Below are 20,407 nucleotides of genomic sequence, written 5' to 3' on the forward strand. Positions count from 1 at the left end.
CCAGTCCATCTTAGTTTGCTGATTCCTAGAATGTCGACAAGAATGTCGACTCTTGTCATCTCCTGTTTGACCACTTCCAATTTGCCTTGATTCCTGGACCTAACATTCTAGGTTCCTATGCAATACTGCTCTTTACAGCATTGGACCTTGCTTCTATCACCAGTCACATCCATAACTGGGTATTGTTTTTGCCTTGGTTCCATCTCTTCATTCTTTCTGGAGTTATTTCTCCACTGATGCATTAGCATATTGGGCACCTACCGACGTGGGGAGTTCCTCTTTCAGTATCCTATCATTTTTCCTTCTCATACTGTTCATGGGGTTCTCAAGGCAAGAATACTGAAGTGGTTTGCCATTCCCTTCTCCAGTGGACCACATTCTGTCAGACCTCTCCACCATGACCCGACTGTCTTGGGTGGCCCCATACGGCATGGCTTAGTTTCATTGAGTTAGACAAGGCTGTGGTCCTGTGATCAGATTGGCTAGTTTTTTGTGATTATGGTTTTAGTGTGTCTGCCCTCTGATGCCCTTTGGCAACACCTACCGTCTTACTTGGGTTTCTCTTACCTTGGACGTGGGGTATCTCTTCACGGCTGCTCCAGCAAAGCGCAGCCGCTGCTCCTTACCTTGGCGGAGGGGTATCTTCTCACGGACTAGATCTGATAGACACAGAGCCTGATTAACTATGGACGGAGGTTCGTGACATTGTACAGGAGACAGGGATCAAGACCGTCCCCATGGAAAAGAAATGCAAAAAGGCAAAATGGTTGTCTGAGTCGGCCTTAAAAATATAGCTGTGAGAAGAAGAGAAGCTAAAAGCAAAGGAGAAGAGGAAAGATATTCCCATTTGAATGCAGAGTTCCAAAGAATAGCCAGGAGAGATAAGAAAGCCTTCCTCAGTGATCAATGCAAAGAAATAGAGGAAAACAACAGAATGGAAAGAGTAGAGATCTCTTCAAGAAAATTATAGATATCAAGGGAACATTTCAGGCAAAGATGGGTTCGATAAAGGACAGAAATGGTATGGACCTAACAGAAGCAGAAGATAATTAAGAAGAGGTGGCAAGAATACACAGAAGAACTGTACAAAGAAGATCTTCATGACCCAGATAATCACAATGGTGTGATCACTCATCTAGAGCCAGACATCCTGGAATGTGAAGTCAAACGGGCCTTAGAAAGCATCACTATGAACAAAGCTAGTGGATGTGATGGAATTCCAGTTGAGCTATTTCAAATCCTGAAAGATGATGCTGTGAAAGTGCTGCACTCAATATGCCAGCAAATTTGGAGAACTCAGCAGTGGCCACAGGACTGGAAAAGGTCAGTTTTCATTCCAATCCCTAAGAAAGGCAATGCCAAAGAATGCTCAAACTACCGCACAATTGCACTCATCCCTCACGCTATTAAAGTAATGCTCAAAATTCTCCAAGCCAGGCTTCAGCAATATGTGAACCGAGAACTTCCAGATGTTCAAGCTCGTTTTAGAAAACACAGAGAAACCAGAGATCAAATTGCCAGTATCCACTGGATCATCGAAAAAGTAAGAGAGTTCCAGAAGAACATCTATTTCTGCTTTATTGACTATGCCAAAGCCTTCTATTGTGTGGATCACAATCAACTGTGGAAAATTCTGAAAGAGATGGGAATACCAGACCACCTGACCTGCCTCTTGAGAAATCTGTATGCAGGTCAGGAAGCAACACTTAGAACTGGACATGGAACAACAGACTGGTTCCAAATAGGAAAAAGAGTCCATCAAGGCTGTATATTGTCACCCTACTTATTTAACTTATATGCAGAGTACATCATGAAAAACGCTGGGCTGGAGGAAGCACAAGCTGGAATCAAGATTTCTGGGAGAAATATCAGTAACCTCAGAAATGCAGATGATACCACCCTTACGGCAGAAAGTGAAGAACTAAAGAGCCTCTTGATGAAAGTGAAAGAAGAGAGTGAAAAAGTTGGCTTAAAGCTCAACATTCAGAAAACTAAGATCATGGCATCCAGTCCCATCACTTCATGGCAAATAGATGGGGAAACAGTGGAAACTGTGTCAGACTTCAGTTTTTTGGGCTCCAAAATCACTGCAGATGGTGATTGCAGCCATGAAATTAAAAGACACTTACTCCTTGGAAGGAAAGTTATGAGCAACCTAGATAGCATATTAAAAAGCAGAGACATTACTTTGCCAACAAAGGTCCATCTAGTCAAAGCTATGGTTTTTCCTGTGGTCATGTATGAATGTGAGAGTTGGACTGTGAAGAAAGCTGAGCGCTGAAAAGTTGATGCTTTTGAACTGTGGTGTTGGAGAAGACTCTTGAGAGTCCCTTGGACTGCAAGGAGATCCAACCAGTCCATCCTAACGGAGATCAGTCCTGGGTGTTCACTGGAAGGACTGATGATGAAGCTGAAACTCCAATATTTTGACCACCTGATTTGAAGAGTTGACTCATTGGAAAAGACCCTGATGCTGGGAGGGACTGGCGGCAGGAGAAGGGGACGACAGAGGATGAGATGGCTGGATGGCATCACTGACTCGATGGACATGAGTTTGAGTCAACTCCGGGAGTTGGTGATGCACAGGGAGGCCTGGCGTTCTGCGATTCATGGGGTCGCAAAGAGTCGGACACGACTGAGCTACTGAACTGAACTGATGTGGTGAAGGATAGAGTCAGTGAAGGGAGTAAAGGTTGGAATCATTCAGTGCAAGCTTTCCACGTTTCCCTCCACACCTTATGACCCGTGAAGACCCAGAGTGGTACTCGGTAGAATAATCGGGAATAGTTGATACCTTTCCACTCCTCTCCTCTGCTTTATAACCCCAGGTCATCACAGAAACACTTGAGCATGTTCGCTGTTTTCTAAGAAGGAGGGGAAATGTGAAGAGTAAGTGGGGAAAGTTAAGAAAGATGCTGTCAAGTGTTACTAAAAAGTGCTCTGATGTGGGAAACCTGGGATATTTCTTGGAGGGAGAACTCGTGGCCTCCATGAAGAACCCTCTCCACTTGTACAGCTGGGAGCCCACGAGGGACTGGGAGGAGCCCGCGAGTGTGTGGGAGGAGCCGGCGGGGAGTGGGAGGGGTCTGTGGGGGAGTGGGAGGAGCTGGGGAGGGAGTGGGAGGAGCCGGCGGGGAGTGGGAGGAGCCGGCTGGGGCATCCTCTGGTGGCCCTGGGATTGCTGACCCCGTCAGGGCCCTGGGGTTGCTGACCCCGTCAGTGCCCTGGGCAGAGCTGTCGCTGGAACCGCACGTGTTGCGGGGACCTCAGGAATCTGGCTTTTCCCTTCGGAAAGCTTGATGAATAGACCCCGTGGATGCTCCCTGGGGCCGTGGCACCAGAGTGGAGGGCACAGTCTCCTCTCTGAGGCAGGATCAGCAGAAAAGAAACCGAAACCCTAAAAGCAACGACAAAAGCAACATGCCTGAGTCACACACCCCTTTGCCTTTTTCTGCTTTTGTTTGCTGCTAATACAGAGAACATTATTAAGTCAGGAGTGGGGAGGTTGCAGTCCTGTGACTGGTGTGTGTTCCTTGTGCATGAAACATTCAGTTCCTTGGTGTCTAGTATATAATTTTGTTTCTCTCTTTATTCGCTTTTTAGGCAGAGGAATCTTGTAAATGCAATGGCTGGAAAAACCCCAATCCTTCGCCCACTCCCCCCAGAGCCGACCTGCAGCAGATCATCGTCAGCCTGACGGAGTCCTGCCGGAGCTGCAGCCACGCCCTCGGTGAGTCCCGCTCCTTGGGGACCAGCTGTGTCCCCTGAGACTGCCTGCTGGCCTCGGCGGGTTAGCCAGGCTTGTACACCTCGCCCCTGAGGAGGCCGCAAGCATGATCCCGTAACCTTCTGGTTCTGCTGGGAGGCTTCCTGTGGGAGGAGAATCCTGCCCTGTCTGCATGCGTTCTTTTTTTACTTGAATTATCAGCTGTGCCGGGTCTTCGCTGCGGTTCAGGCTTTTCTCGAGCTGTGGCGAGCTGAGCCTGCTCTCTAACCGCAGTGTGAGGGCTTCGCATCTGGTGGCTCGTCTGTACGGGGCTTCAGCTGTTGGGCTCAGGAGTTGTGACACTCGGGCTTAGTTCATCTGGCGCATCGGATCTTCTGGGATCAGGGGTGGGACCGTGTGTCCTGCGGGCGGATTCTTCGCATTCTCCACAGCCGCTCTCACTGTCTCTGCTCACTTTCCCCCAAGAGCTGGGCTGACCACTGACTGGGGGCAGGCATCAGGATTGCCAAATAGGAGGAAACGTGGCCGCTGAACTAGTTAGAATAATAGGTAGCATGTCCTGATCCACTCTGATTGTTAATTTTTTATTCTCTTCTGAGTCCCTGAATTTTCTGGGAGTGCTTCATTTTATCTTCATATTCTTTAGTTTCCTGGGTCTGCTATCTCTTTTCTTCCTTGGAATTGTGTTTGGTAAATATTTACTTGTCTTTTCCCTTTCATCATTCTTATCTGTCCCTGCAAGAAAATCACTGTTAGCCTAGCCAACCTCTGCCTGAGTTAGTTACCAGGACTGTGCTAATATATTCTATGTCCTGATACTAGTTTTAGGACAAACATTTTCTTTTTAAATTATATTCTGTCTGAGTGGATAAAAGTTACTGAGTAACTAGTTTTCCCTAGATACTCAAATTCACAAGGGATCTTGGACTGTTCGTACTTTTCTGCCTTCAGTCATCCGGTCTCCCAGAGAACGGCTCAGTGTGGAGTTTGCTGTCCAGTGTTACAAGGGTGCGGCCCCGGCCACACATCCTAATGTATTTTGTCTTTCCCACCTGCCCCCTTGTGAGGGGTGGGTGCTTTCAGCCATTGTCTTTCTCTCAAGCTTCCTGCTCATCTCAGATGGAGCATCAGCCTTGTTAGCTAGCAGTTAGGTCTAGTTTGAAGTGTGATTTTGTATTCAGCTAGAGAGGGCTCAGTCTATATAGAACAAAGTAGGAAAGAGTGCGATCTCCTCAGGAAGTTAGCACACCGGAGTGACCTGAGAACAGGAACTAGAGAACCTCAGACTCATGGGGGAAATAAACACACTGGCAGTCGTATCACTGTGTTGATTTAACTGGTGTCTCTTCTGGCTTTTGAAGCAGCCAGTGCAAAGAAAAGAGGCCAAGAGTCGCAGGAACGTCTTTGCTTGTAACTCACCTTTTCCACAGTCATCCCTGAGCAAAGCCCTTTAGAAGTGCCTCGGGGAATGTGACGCAATAGAACTCAAACACTGGACTTGAACTGTACTTGGTATTGATTGGGAAATCCTATTATCCTTCACCAATTAACGTTTAAAAACAGAATCTTCTTTCTGATTTAGCTGCGCAGACTGTCTCCTTTCCGAGCACACAGGAATGCCCACAGCCTTTCTCAGAGAAAAGCTGACGTTGTTCCTTTTGCATTTAACAGGCTGTGAGGATAGTACCCTGCTATACCACACGTACTGGGAATGGGAAAGGGCGTGCATCCTTTGACCTGACAAACCCAGGCCGGAAAGTTAACCCAACTGTAAATCGGATGCACCTTCAGATTAAAAGGGCAGCTATTAGAGCCATATTCATGATACTGAAAAACTAAAACAACCTAAATATCCCAGTGGAAGAGGGTCTTGGTTGAATTATGAAATTCATTGTGGCTGTTAACAAAAGGTGTATTTTCCAACATGCAAAGACATTGTTAACATATTGTTAATGAGAAAAGCAGGCCAGAAAGCAGCTTAATTGAAGGTTTTATGATTTTGGATAAAATGGCAAGATCCACCAGCCGAAGTTCAAATCCCAGCTCAACAACCAGTAGTGGTAAGCTGGGCCATACTATTTAATCTGCCTGGATCTCCAGGTTTGCAGTTCTGAAATGGAGTCAGTGGTAGTATTTACCTCATGGGAGTGTTTGAGGAATAAATGAATTAACTCCAATCAAAATTTTAGCACAGTACCTGGTGGAAAATTCGTTATTACTCTTATCAGAGTTCTTTACTTCAAACAACGGATGGGAACTCTATCCAGCTTAAATGAGAAAACCGTGTTTGTAAGAAGGATACTGGTTGTTTTCACAAGCTGGAGACAGAAATGCAGAGTCAGTCAGGTTCTGGGATCCCACCTGTAGGAATTCAAGGTCCTCTGTCCAGGACCCTGGATGATTGAGGTCTACTAGCCAGAGAAGACTCTTGAGAGTCCCTTGGACTGCAGGGAGATCACACTAGTCAAGTCTAAAGGAAATCAGCTCTAAATATTCATTGAGAGGACTGATGCTGATGCTTCAGTGGTTTGGCCACCCTATGCAAATAGCCGACTCATCGGGAAAGACCCTGATGCTGGGAAAGACTGAAGGCCAAAGGAGAGGGCCAGCAGAGGATGAGATGGTTGGATGGCATCACCGACTTGATGGACAGGAATCTGAGCGAACTCCGGGAGGTAGTGGAGGGCGGGAGCTGGGTGTGCTGCAGTCCCCGGGGTCGCAGAGAGTGCGACACACTCAGGGACCGAAGAGCATCACTGCCCCGCCCTGGTTGGGGAGTTAAATCTTCAGAGGGGGGGCTGTGTCACACCTCTCTGTCACTTGCCCAGCCCAGAGTTTGACCCTCCCGCTGAGAACCGCCTGGAAGGCGGCCCTTCCCGAGGCAGGCCCGCTCCTGGAGAGCAGCCCCGCTATCACCTCACTTCATCAGGCTGGAGGCCGTGATACACGTTTCAGTAAACAGACCGGGATGGTCTGGAGGGTGTATGTTGAGATGCTGCTGTCAGTGATTTTCTCAGGACGTTGGGGTTGTAGGCATTTTAAAAATATTTTCCCTCTTTCCTTCCTTCTGCTCTCCATTCGGTCGCTTCCTTAAAATGGAAACGTCTGCATATTTTCAAGTGCTCGTGGAATTGTCACCAGAATGCTGGAGTCTGTTTATTTGTCCTGGTGTCAGGATTCTGACACTAGGAAACTTCCTCTTTTAGAAGCAAGACTATGCCCCCCTCCCTCTTCCCTCCTTTAAAAAAACCAAAACTTTTTATTGTGGAAACTTTCATGTTACAGAAAGGAAGGAAGAATCATTTAATATAATAAATAGCCTTGTATCCATCACCCAGCTTTAACAGTGATTAACATATGACAGTTTCCCTCTCTCTCCTATTTTGGGCCAGAGTATTTCCTTTTAAGCAAGACATCTTTTCTTATTCGTGCAGACGGCTTCTTTTTCTTGATGATTTCTGTGCCTTGGCGGTGCCGGGTCTTGTCGCTGTGCTGTGCTGAGCGGGGCTGCCCTGCAGAGCCTGGGCTTGCCATTTTGGAGCCGCTCCTGATGCGGAGCACGCTCCAGGCTCGTGGGCTGCAGTGGTTGCTGCAGCGTGTAGGGTCTTCCTGGGCCAGGGACCGAACCCGTGTCCCCTGCATTGGCAGGCGGGTTTCTGTCCAGTGTACCACCAGGGAAGCCCCTGATTACTTCATAAATATTACCAACAGTGAGGAGGGTCAGGGTGTAGGAAATTCTGTCCAGTGCCTTGTGAGCTTGAATTCTCAAAAACCCTTCCCTCTGTGTGCACCGTGCTATTTTCACAGTCACTGTTCTGAGCCTGGGGAGTTTGGACCCTACAATACCTGTGATGTTCTCAGACTTGTCAAAACAAAGCATCCAGGCTTACCGATTGAGATGGGGTCTGCTCTGTTGATTTGCTCTTGGGTGTCCTTTGGTTCAGCCAGACACGGTCTTTTGACAGTGAGCTCTGGTTTCACACGGTCTTGACAGTGACTTGCATCCCGGGTGTCCTTGGCTTGCCTTAATTTGATACTCTCTGTGTCAAATCGCAGGGCTGACCGTCTGATTAAATAGAACAAATGTTTGGTCGGGAGTTAGAAGCAACTCTAGGCCTGGCTCGCAGTTTACCCGTCCCCTAACCGCTTTGCTCTTTAGAATCTTCACCACAGAATGGAACTGTCTCGGTCTTTGCTAATATTATAGCCACGTGCTACATTTGGCTAATGAACACTTGAATTGTAGCTGCTCCAAATTGAGATGAACTGTAGGTGTGAAATCCAGGCCAAATGTTGAAGGTTTTATATGAAAAAAGTAAGATATCTCATTAATTTTGATTACATGCTGAGATGATATTTTGGATATATTGGGTTAATAAAATAAATCAATATTCTTCAAATTAATCTCACCTGTTTCTTTTTTCTTTAATATTGCTATTGGAAAACTTAAAATCATGTGTGCCTAGCATTATATTTCTATTGGATAGCGTAGGCCTAGAACATTCTTCTCCATTCTCTGAAATTATTTGATATTTGGGATTATAATTACATCCAAAGTTTGACAAAGGGTCCTAGCCTAGAGCTCTTCAGTTGGCCCAAGCCCACCTCCTTACTTTAGTATTAAGCAGGATTTCTTATTTTGGGACTGCTTGTTTCAACGGCAGCCTCCTTCTTATGACCAGGACAGGAGGAGATACCCATTGTGATCACAACAAAACTGGGACTTTTGTTGTCATTTTGGCGTCCATTGTTCTGAACTGTGCAGAGACATACTGCTTATTAAATTTGAGTAGTGATAATGTTTTGCACTTTTATGGAGATTTCTTATTGTTGTGATTTTTAAATGTATTTGTCTTTGGCTGAGCTGAGTCTTCCTCGCTGTGTGGGCCTTTCTCCAGTTCCTGAGCGGGGGCTCCTCTCCAGCTGTGACCTGCGGGCCTCGCACCGGGCTGCTGTCTCCTGTTTCCGAGCGCCGTCTCCAGGGCAGGGCTCAATAGTTGCAGCTCCTGAATTCAGTCCCCTGTTTCCTGTGGGGTCCTCCCAGACCAGGGGCTGAAGCCCTGCCTCCCGCGCGGGCCTCTGGACCACGGAGCTGTCAGGGAAGCCCCCGATTGGTTTTTAATGTCATTAAATCTTCCTGATAGACACATGTATTTAAACATCAAGAAAGTGGAAATTGGTATTTATTCAACCTGGGCTCAACCCCTGGGAAGATCCCCTGGAGAAGGGAAAGGCTGCTCACTCCAGTGTTCTGGCCTGGAGAATCCATGGGGTCGCAAAGAGCTGGACACGGCTGAGTGGCTTTCACTTTCACCTGTGGTTATCTCTGCTTACCTGCTTATTTACAGTAGAAACTTTCCAAGCAAAGTAAAGACCAGCATTAACAATTAGACCAGACCTGTTTCTTGAGCAGTAGGAGCGTCTCACCACGTATCTTATCAAGTGTTTTTCTCATGGACTGTTGAAGCTGAATCTGGCCTTTGTACTCCAACATCAAATTAAATCTTGGAAACTTTTTGAGATTTGGAGATTTTGGAATTTTTTGGAGAGTTTTGGGTGAAGTAGCAGAGAATAGGTTTATTGGTTTGCCAGGCAAAAGGGGACACAGCAGGCTAATGCCCTAAAAACTGTGTGTTTCCACCTGGCAGGTAGTGGGAAGTTTTACAGTAATGGTTCAGAGGGGGCCATCAGCTGGAGGACCTTCTTCTGATTGGTTCGTGGTGAGGTAATTGGGAGTCAGCATCAAAAACCTGGTTCCAGCTGCTCTAGGGTCTGCATGCTTACGGGCAGCAAACAGCTAACTTCTCCCACGTGGTGGGGGTTTCATAGCTGCAAGCGGCTCAGAGTCACTGCTGTGTACTCCGTGAGGGGTCCTGGTACCCTGCCTCAAGGCCGCCTTGTTTCTGACAGCTCCTCCCTTGTCTCGCGTCCCCTCCCTTCCCTGACTAGCAGCTGTTTGGACCTGCTGTTTGGAATTTCTGGAAGGTCATAGAATGAATGAAACCTGTTTCCTGTAAGTGAGAGATGGGGACACGGGAAGGCTCTCCTGCCCGGGAGCCTCACAGGGCCCTGCCTGGAATCACAGGGGACCAAGCCCCCCTCTGTGTTCCTACCACATCGAGAGACCCCCGCCACCTGCTCACCCCTGGCCCCCTTGTACACGTGTCCTGGGCGGATGCCTCGTGACAGACACATGGGGCCCAGCCAGACAGGGACACAGCCACCTGGTCAAGTCTGTTTATCCCTCTCGGGGAGGAGTCCCTGTTTTTCTGTACTCTTTCTCCATGGCCTCAGAGTTGTCGGGAGCTGTGAGTCTGTGGCAGGAGTTGGGGATAAAGCTGGTAGCATTTTGTGCTCACTTGGTTTATCATTACTTTCCCAGTGCCCTGGGGTCCTGAAGTCCTGGGGGATTGCTCAGCCCCGGGGTCCTGAAGTCCTGGGGGATTGCTCTGAGCCCCTGGGGTCCTGAGGTCCTGGGGGATTGCTCTGAGCCCCTGGGGTCCTGAGGTCCTGGGGGATTGCTCTGAGCCCCTGGGGTCCTGAAGTCCTGGGGGATTGCTCTGAGCCCCTGGGGTCCTGAGGTCCTGGGGGATTGCTCTGAGCCCCTGGGGTCCTGAGGTCCTGGGGGATTGCTCTGAGCCACGGGGTCCTGAGGTCCTGGGGGATTGCTCAGCCCCGGGGTCCTGAGGTTCTGGGGGACTGCTCTGAGCGCCCCTCGCACCAGCCTGCCAGTCCTGTGCTCACACTTGCAGCAGTACCGGGAGCTGAGTCTCTTCTTGCACACCTGGCTTCCCATACAGGCGTGCGTGTGCGCGCTCAGTGGTGTCCTCGCCATCTAATCCGGGCACCCTTCCTCTCAGGACAGGCCCCTGGGCTGAGTGTGTGATGTGTGTCAGGCGTCTCCCTCTGCCTTGCACGTGGGGGCACACAGCGCCTGCCTTGTCCTTTCGTCCTTCCCCGCGGGGGAGCCTGACTTGCCTCCGCGCCCTGGCTCACGCGGCCCTCGGTACAGAGAATCCAGACCTTGTGTAACTGGTGTAACTGCGGTCCTCCAGCCCCTGTTGCTTTTCTGTGCTCCACTGACAGGAAGGGGACTGGCTTTTTCTCTAGTTCCTGGGATGTTTAGTCCCTTGGGCATCACTGGGTTTGTTTCTTCATTGCTAGAATATTCATTGCATTCAGGACCACTATAAAGATGGCTGGTGGTGTTTATTCACAGAGGGGTTCTCATGGTTCATGATCGGTACCTGTTCTGTGCATCGCGGTAGCTGCCAGCCACGTGTGACTGACGAATGACCACACTTGAAACGTGGCCGTTCCAGTTGAAATGTGCTGCCCATGGAAAATGCAAACCAGTCTTGAAGACTTCATATGAGAAAAGAATGTAAAATGTTTTAATACTGAGTATGCATTGAAATAATTTGGTATCCACTAGGTTAGATACAATGTATTAAAATGAACTTCAAAAAAAAAATAAAATTAACTTCACCTGTTTCCTTTTACCTTTATAAAAGTGGTTCCTAGGGGCTTCCCTGGTGGTCCAGAGGTCACACTGCACGCTTCCACTGCAGGGGGCAGAAGTTCAACCCCTGGTCAGGGAGCAAAGATCCTGCCAGCTGTGTGGTGTGGCCAAATTTTTTTTAATTAAAATGTTTCTTGAATACCTATTGGTAAAAAATATTAAAGTGGTTGCTAGAATATTTAAATGTACATATGTGGTTCTCGGGCTTCCCTGGTAGTTCAGATGGTAAAGAATCCACCTGCAATGCAGGAGACGATTCAGTCCCTGGGTCAGGAAAGTTCTTGGAGCAAGGTATAGCAAGCCACTCCAGTCTTCTTCCCTGGAGAATTCCATGCGCTACAGTCCATGGGGTTGCCGACGACTGAGTGCCTGACACCCACAGACACACACCCACACACACACAGATGTGGCTCACACATTCCTTTGGGCTGAGCTCTCTAGAGGGGTCTTACTCTTAAATGACCCTTTTTCTCCATTCCAGATGTGAGATTACTGAAGATGAAACCACTTTTATTTATTTTTTAAATTCTTTCATTTTTTATTGTTTTTTTTTAACTGAAGTATTTGACCATGAAGGTTACCACGTTGTGCTAGTTTTAGGTGTATAGCAGAGTGATTCAGTTACCCGTCTGCCTACTTGCCCATCCATCCATCCGTCTCTGCAGTATTGCAGATTCTTTTCTGTTATAGGAAACTACTTTTAAGTTACTAGCCTTTTGCGTCTGGTCGAAAGCTGTCATTGAAGGACTTCATTTGATCTCTTCTAGCCTTGGCCTCAGATTCCCACGAGCCAAATACGTGTTTGAGCATCTTGCGCATCCCCTGGATGCCGTGCCGCCCGCTTTCTGTCCGGTCCAGGGTCTGGACCGTGCCCTGGCCCCGCCGCAGGGTGTGAGGACTCGGCTGCCCTAGAGGAGGAGGTGCTGACTGGGGGCTGGGGCTGGAGGCATGAAGGTTGAGGCCTGCAGGCGCCGGGTGCTTCATTTCCCGGCGAGGCGCGGTGCCTGGATCCCTGGCGGGTGGCTCTGGCCCCCTGGCATCTGTGGTCTGACCTACTGCACAGTGACGGGCCGCCCCGCCAGGGGGATGCACGGTGGTCAGCCTGCCATCCTGGCCGCGCCTCCCGCCCTCCGCGGGCGGTGGGCTCTGCTGGGACACCACTGCAGGAAGTGCGCCCACCCCAAGTCGGGGCTGGGCCATTCTTGGGTAATTATGTGGATGCTTTGTACCAGGATCTTCGACGATGATTTGAAATGAAGGCAGGTCCCTTTACGTTTGATTATAAAATTCCAGGTGGAAGAAAGATTTTTAAAAAAAACTTTTATTTGGAAATGGTTTCAAACTTACAGAAAAGTGGTGAGAATAGTAACAAGGAACATCCCTTGTGTCTTTTGCCCAGACTTGCCTGTTGGTGACATTTTGCTGTGTTTGCCTCGTCCTGTGCTCTCATGTGTGTGCACACACTCACGTATCACACTCGTGAGTCTCTGTGTGTATGTGTGTGTTTGTATGTATCATACTTTTTCCCAGATCACGTGAGAATAAGATGCGTTTACATCATGGCTTTTTCCTCTTAAAATACTTAAGTATATATTTTCTAAAATTCAGGATATTCTTTTTTTATAAATTTTTTTTTTATTACTTTTTTTGGCTGTGCTGCGCTGTTTGCAGGACCCTCATTGCCTGCCGTGAACCCAGGCTCTGGGCAGTGAGAGCAGACCCCTAACTTCCGGCTTGCCAGGGGATTCCCATATATTCTTTTACATAACCTCAGGTTAGTTACCTTACCAGCTTCAGTAAATATTAGCATTAATGTAATACTTAACCTAGTGCTTGCTTGTGTTCCAATTTTAGAGTTGACCCAAATATGTCTTTTAGAGCATTTTTTCCTCTCCATTAAGCACCCAGCAGGCTAGGATCACATTGGTATTTAGTTGTCACGTGAAAGTCAGTGAATCTCCTCTCCTCAGCATTTCCAGAAGCTTCTGACAGCAGATGCACGGGCTTTTCTACTCAGCTCTCCAGCAGACCCCGACTGGGTGTCCGGCGACTTAATTCCAGTGCTACCTGCCTGTGATTAGTGCAGACCCCACAAGGTCAGGGGTCTGCACCCCCTTCAGACACCAATCCCAAGTTCAGGTCATCACCCATGTTTCCCACTGGCCAGCTGTAAACTGGAGGTTCCTACTTCTGGGCTTTGATAACTTTGCAGAGTGGCTCACAGAACTCAGGAAAGCAGTCACTAGATTTCCGGTTTTTTATAAAAGGATACATGTCAGGAACAGCTGGTGGAGGAGAACCCTGGAGCAGGGTGGGGAGCACGGAGCGTCTCTGCATCCCCCAGAGAGCTACCTCCCAGCATCTCTCGGCTTCCCCTCGCAGAGCCTCTCAGTTCAGGGTTTGATGGAGGCCTCTTAGGCACCGTGGTCAGATCATTGGCTGGTGGTGATTAGCTCAGCCTCCAGACCCTCTTCCCTCCCGAGGTGGGGGTTCCAACCCTCTTCTCTCTGTGTGCTTCCCCTGCCCGCTGTCCCCATCCTTGGGGCTTTGCAAAAGTCCATTCACAGAAATGCAGGTGCGGCTGGAACGGTCTTTATGAATAACAACAGACACTCCTTTCACCTTTATTGTTACCATCACTTGTGCAATTCCAGGAGTTTTAGGAGCACTTTGCTGAGAAAGGGGACAAAGACCAAATGTGTGTTTTTTATTGTAAATCACAGTGTCACTGCATGCCTCTTCAGTCTGCTCCAATGTGTACCAGCCCTCCTCCCCACCACCCTCCCTCTTTTTGTCTTTTATGATATTGATGTTTTGGTGGAGGAATGTTTTCAATTTTAAGACTAAACCTGTTAAAAGCTGGGAGAAAATACATTTTTGTCATCTTTTGATTCTATGGGAAAGACCTTTGCAAGCAGCCTTGAAGAAATGCCAGACATATATTCGGCTTTCTGAAAAATGTAAAATTCCTTAATCAAACCACAAGCCAACAAACAAACCCCAACAAATCTGGGAGGACAGACAGAAAAAGACCCACATCCTAGAAAAGCAGGCAGAGGGCCTGACTAGTTAGTACACAAAAGAATAAATACAAGTGGCCAGTAAATGGAAAACAATTCCAGGGGCATTCCAGTGAATGCAGATCAAAACAGTGGGGGACTTTGATTGATTTTCAGAAGATTGACTGAATGAGCAGATTCTCCACTGTTGGCCAGTGTGGGGGAAGGGGTCTGTCTCAGCGCTGATGTGGTGGACTGGTGCTGGCTTTACTGGGAGGATAAATTAGGGAACGTATATCAAAGCTTTAAATAGTGTTGACTGTGTATTATGAGTTCTGTGGCTGAATTAACTGTTGTAGATTTGTGCGTTGTAGTATAGAGGCATATCTCTTCAAGAAAATATACTTTGGGCTCATTGAAGTGCATCAATTGAAGTGCAAACCTTATTTGCATCAAAAGGTTTCTTTGGAGAAGATTGAGATTTTTTTTCTTCAGTAGTGAGTCTTTGGTTAAATATGAGTTCAGTAAGTAGTTTAGCATTTCAGTTAGAGTGAAGTGTATCTGGGTTTTGCATGACGTGGGGTGGACTTTGGCCTCGTTGGTGAATTTGTTTAATTCGCTTGTGCATGCTTGCATGCTCAGTCTCTTCAGTCGTGTCCGACTCTCTGCGACCCCATGGACTGTGGCCCGCCAGGCTCCTCTGTCCATGGGATCGTCCAGGCAAGAACACTGGAGTGGGTGGCCATGCCCTCCTCCAGGGGGTCCTCCTGACCCAGGGAGCGTGCTCCGTAATGTCTCTGGCACTGGTGGGTGAGTTCTTCACCACTAATTCTGGGAAGCCCCTAATTCTGCTCATCAGCCCTAAGGAGCCATCTCTGGACTCAGTAGACGTGGGTCTGATGGGGAGAGTCTCCCTCCCTCCCGTGGCGACAGAGCAGTCTGGGGAAAGGCTTGAGGTCCCCGTGATTAGAGGTGAGAGTGGGGAAGAGTGTAGGGGGGTGCCCAGCTGTGTCTGGTGCAGGCACTGTGCCAGGGAAGGGCAGTGAGGCAGTCAGTGCTGGGCTCTTTGGCTGGAGGGGGCCACCATTCTGAGGATGACCTCAAGGACTGGTAATTCTGAGGTCAAGTGTGCGGGGACGGTGGTGCCCTGATTGTTGGGGTGGGGAGGTGATGAGGGGTGCGGGGATGATTGGGTTGGCCTGGGTTTAGCTGCTGATGTGGATTTGGTGAGAGAGAAGGCTGAGTGTAGGGTGCTCAGAGACCGCAAAGGAGCGTTGGTGAGAGGGACCCACAGCTGGAGAGTCTGAGAATGTCGCCAGGTCCGAGCACGCTCTGCGTGTTGCACAGTCAGCCAGTGAGTCCCAGAGATGAGGCCTTGAGGCAAGGACTCCTTTTATTAGGAAAGTTGGCTGACAGGAGAGCAGACTAATGTCTCAAAATAACCATTTATGGATTTTGATGGATTTGGATATGGATCCATATAAACTTATGGATCAGAGATGGGAGGGTAAGGAAACAAAGAGACCATTTGATTCTTGCAAGCCTCAGGCAGGAGGATGTATTAATTTCTTTAGGGTCATTCATAGGTGGCAGGTTCACGTTATCTCCCTGTGAGCTAAACTGGAGCTCTTTAGTTTAAGAGTCAGGCAGAGGGGGCAGGGTTCTCAGAGGCAGGCCATTATGTATGATTATAACAACAAAATTGGCAAAGACAGGAGTTCAGGTCTTAGCCTGGAGTCAAAATTAACCCTCTGGGCTACTAAGTACTGATGCCTTGTGGTAGGCTGTCCCCTTTCTCACCATAGGGAAGCTTCTCTTTTTTGGCGGCTTGTCCAGAGCAGCTTATCTTCTTTGGCGGGTGGTCTCCTCCCCCTGTTTTCATCTGATCTCCCCCCCTCCACCTCAACCCATTATTCATTCTAGAAGTTTAACCCTTTTCATGCAGCGTCATCTTTCTGCTTCCGTGTAGCTCCCCATCCCTGGCCCGCCCTTCCCTTCTTTTCGGAGGAGGATCCCGACCATCTTCAGCTGTAAGGTCGCCCCCCTTGTCCAGCAGAGCCTTGCCTTCCTCCCTCTGGGAACCTGCTGTTTTGTTTCGTGTTCCTGCATCACCAGCTCTGGTTCTCTGTATCCTGGGTCACACAGAGCTTGAAGGAGAGATTATGGATTCCCTCCTGTGCAGAGTCAGAGGTAGATAGATCTCCTCAGGTCTCCTGTCTTAAGCATTTAAATTTCCATCTAGCCTGCTCTTCATGATGTGCAGGAGGTGGTGCTAGTGGTGAAGAACCTCCTGTCAATGCAGGAGACTTGGGGTGCACGTTCGATCCCTTGGGTTGGGAAGATCCCTTGGAGGGGGGCAGGGCAACGCACTCCATATTCTTGCCTGGAGAATCTCATGGACTGAGGAGCTTGGCGGGCTACAGTCCGTAGGGTCGCAAAGAGTCGGACGTGACTGCAGCAGCTTAGCATGCCCTTGAAAAAGGCGACCAAGGCCTAGCTCTGCTCTTCTTGAGAAGTCATCTCAAGCACTCTAGGTCCAAGGATTTTCGGCCAGCACACCGACAGCTCCGCCTCAAAGGATTGCTCTTGCAGGGCTGCTGTCTGTCAGCAAGTGTAGTGATGATTCCTGGAGACACTCTGAGAGCTGGGCCGCGTCCCGGAGGTGCTCCTGGTGGGTTCTCGGACGAGTCACCTCCAGAGACCCTCACGACCCCGAGAGACTCTTGCGACCTCGAGAGGCCTTGAGAGACCCTTAAGAGTGAGAAGGACTTAAAGCGAATCAGCTAATCATCCAAAAAGCACATGTGTGCGTGCTTCAGGATTGGAGTCAGAGCTTTGTCTTTTCTTGCAGGCTGACACTGGAGGAAACAGTGTTCAGTCTCTTGAGCCTTAGTTTTCTCAACCATAGAACGGGGTTACTCAGACCTACCTCATGAGATGTTTTGAGGATAAAATGTGTTCACCTCGAAAAGTGGACTGGATTTGGGTAGAAGAGAGAACAGGGACATGGGAGAGGGGAGGATACGGATAGGTCACTTAACAATAGCGCACAGAATAGAGGAAGGGAAGGCGGTTTGGGGCATGACCTTGGAGGATGCTGACTCTTGAACGCAAATTGGCCTTAGGTATTTGCTGTCGAGACAGCTTTCTGTGCGTCTCAGGGCTTAGGAAAAGGGCTTCATTCAGATTTTACTGATACTTTTTTGGTCTTTCTTGCGATGTGATGTTCTTGGCCACCAGAACTGTTCATAGGACTTAGATGTAAACCCTTAGGGAGTCTGTTTTCTGGATCCTTCTGAACCCACAGTCCTCAGATCCTGGATCCAGGCTCCAGGACCACAGGGCCCTCTGGACCTGATGGGAGTTGGCTTCTATAGGGACAAAGCAGAATTTAACGTAAGTCAGTTTTGTAAGCAGATTTCAGTCTTGTAGTTCAGAAAAATTCCTCTGTTTACAAGGCCATCTGAAATATTGGTATTCTGGAAGGTTCCTGGGAGAGAATGTTCCAGACTGGGATCTTTGTGGCAGTCCGGTGGCTAAGACTCCATGCTTCCAACGCAGGGGGCGTGGGTTTGACCCCTGGCTGGGGACTGGACTCCACAGGTGGAGAAGTCTGGCCATAAGGAAGAGGTGAGCTGTGCTGACTCCCACTGCCCTCCTTTCTGTCTGCAGCTGCTCATGTGTCGCACCTGGAGAATGTGTCGGAGGAGGAGATGAACAGGCTGCTGGGGATCGTCTTGGATGTGGAGTATCTCTTCACCTGCGTCCACAGGGAAGAGGATGCTGACACCAAGCAGGTTTATTTCTACCTGTTCAAGGTGAGACGTCCACGCTTAGAAAGGCTTCCTTCTCCCTCTCTTTGTCCAGATGCAGCAGGTCACGGGAGGCTGGCCCTGGGTCTGCAGAGGCAAGTTTCTCCAGGGGAACTCTGCCGGGGGCACCGTGCCTGGAGCACATCCCTCTCCCTGAGCGCCTCCTACCTGTCGGCCGAGTGGAGTATCTTTATGCTTATGGATTTCTTCCCATCACACTTCTGTTCATCCCTCCATCCGTCCATTTGTCCATCCAAGTATGCGTCCAACTGTCCGTCTGTCCATCTGAGGAGGACTTAGTGCGCGCCTGCTCTGTGCGGGTGCTCGTGTGGGCGTGAAGCCTGGGTCCCTGGGCAGCGAAGTCCTTGCCTTCATGGAGTTTAGGTTTCAGTAGGAGAGGCGGAGACCGTCAGCAGGTCGGCAGTGCGCGCAGGTGGTGGTGAGCGTGCACCCCGAGCGGCAGAGTGAGTGCCGTCCGCGTGGGAGGGCGCTCGCGGGCGGGGACGTGGTGCCAGGGACACGTGGCACTAACTTCCCACCTCAGTTAGGGAAGATGAGCTGATGGCTGCGCAGAGATGCCAGCGGGGGCCAGGGGCCGCCCCTGCAAAAGGCTGCGGAGGCGCCTTCTGGGTGGTGCGCGATCGCACAGCGTCAGACCCCACGGGGGGCCTGAAGCCCCCAGCCCAGCGCGGGGCCCCGGCGGCGGGGGAGGCAGGGGGCCTGGCTGGGTGGTGGCTGGACTCGGTGCCCCAAGCACAGGAGCGAGGGCTCCGGTCGGTGTGCGCCTCCCCGCTCCCGGCTCCCCGCTCGCAGCCTCGCTGACACCAGCCCCGCCACCCCTACCGCTGCCTCCTGGGGCGCGGCCTCAGCTCCAGAGGGTCCAGGCCCTTCCTTTCCGTAGATGTGGGTTGGTTTGCACTGACAGGGGGAGGGAAATGGTGGAGTTGGGGGGACCGGATAGAAGAAATTCAGGTCACCAAAAAAATAAGTTTTGCAAAGGTGGCTGACAGAAGGAATAAATTAAAAAAAAACCCAAACCGACGATTTGGGGCCCTGTAGACTGCGCTGTACTGTGTAGCCCTTACAAGGACCTAAAAACAAACACCGACCCTTCACCAGAGCTGAAGCCGGGAGGGGTCTGGGCCCCATTCTCTCTGACCAGGAGTTTCCTCTTTTGCTCTGGCTGCCTGGAAACTCAGGGCGAGTTTCCGACCCAGTCCTGTCGCTTTGGGTTGAGGTGGCAATACGTCATTGTTCCTTTTCTTCTGTTAGCTTTTGTCTTTGAATGTAGTGCTGGGGATATTGGGGGTCGATAGGGGCAAGAGTGGGAAAGGGTTATATTTTTAAACATTGGAATCTTGTGGGGATTTTAACACCAAAAAGATAAGTAATGGGGGAGGGGTGAGAGCACAGCTGTTAGCAAGCGCCCGGCTCCTCCAGGTGACGGCTTGTTGACCTGAGCGTGGGCTGAGTCGTCTGGACTGAACCCCACCAGCTTCGTGCTGTTTAGAGCGTCTTTGGAAAAAGCTCTTAGTTGGAGAAAAACAACGTCTGCATGGCTGCAACTGTTATTTGTCTTGGAACCCAGATCCCTGGCGGTGGTTCCCCAGCGCCCTGCTGGAAGGAAAGGCTTCCATCCTGCTGACCTCCGCTCAGTTCTGTTCAGAACCACCTAAGAGGCCAGAAAACATCACTCTGCCTTTCTTCCCTCTCTCATCTTTAACAGTGCACATATGTTTGCTCCTGAGAACAAGATCCAAAATACTCAGCATTCTCCCCTCCCCTCCCCTAGAGTCATTCTTCGGACAAGTGTGTCATGAATCATCCATTTCTTCTTCGCTTTGGAAAACCAGTTCTGTGTCTTCTGTGTCTCTAAAAGTGATTAACACGCACTTGCACATTTTAGTGCATTTTGGAAACTTTTGCCTTAGATGTTGAAGATGAACTTGGTGGAAAGCTCCTTGCTGAAGCTGGCTTCACCCTGGAGCCCGTCGGCCTGGTGCCGGAGCACACCTGGCTGCTCCCAGGCCTGGCTTCATCCCTTCGTGACCTCAGCCAGGGTGTGCAGCTCCGCTTCCTTATCTGTCAAGTGTAGACTGTGATGCGTGTGTGACTGAGTCCCTTGCTGTTCGCCTGAAACTACCACAACATTGTTAATCAGCTGTACCCCAGGACAAAATGTTTTTGGTGTTAAAAAAAAAATTAAAAGTGTAGACCATGATATGATAGCACTTTCCTCAAAAGGCTGTGAGGAGGATTCATGAGATAGTACAGATAGAACTACAGAGAGTGCTTGGCAAGTAAGGGGCAATTGCCACTACTGCTGTTAACATTTTTATGTTGAATA

The 20,407-nt window shown here is 49.5% G+C and overlaps 1 protein-coding gene across 3 annotated transcripts in view; it reads left to right on the top strand.

Annotated features, from left to right (window-relative positions):
* Window positions 1-20,407, top strand: part of KAT2B (lysine acetyltransferase 2B) — a 97,843-nt gene that overhangs the window by 23,939 nt on the left and 53,497 nt on the right. For all 3 annotated transcript variants that reach the window (XM_070467065.1, XM_020903905.2, XM_020903908.2), the window contains exons 2-3: window positions 3,604-3,730; window positions 17,921-18,066. In XM_070467065.1, the coding sequence (XP_070323166.1) occupies window positions 3,604-3,730; window positions 17,921-18,066 (273 nt within the window). The remainder of the gene's footprint in view (window positions 1-3,603; window positions 3,731-17,920; window positions 18,067-20,407) is intronic.

The sequence above is a fragment of the Odocoileus virginianus genome, chromosome 4 (assembly GCF_023699985.2).
Source record: "Odocoileus virginianus isolate 20LAN1187 ecotype Illinois chromosome 4, Ovbor_1.2, whole genome shotgun sequence".
Taxonomy (NCBI): Eukaryota; Metazoa; Chordata; class Mammalia; order Artiodactyla; family Cervidae; genus Odocoileus; species Odocoileus virginianus.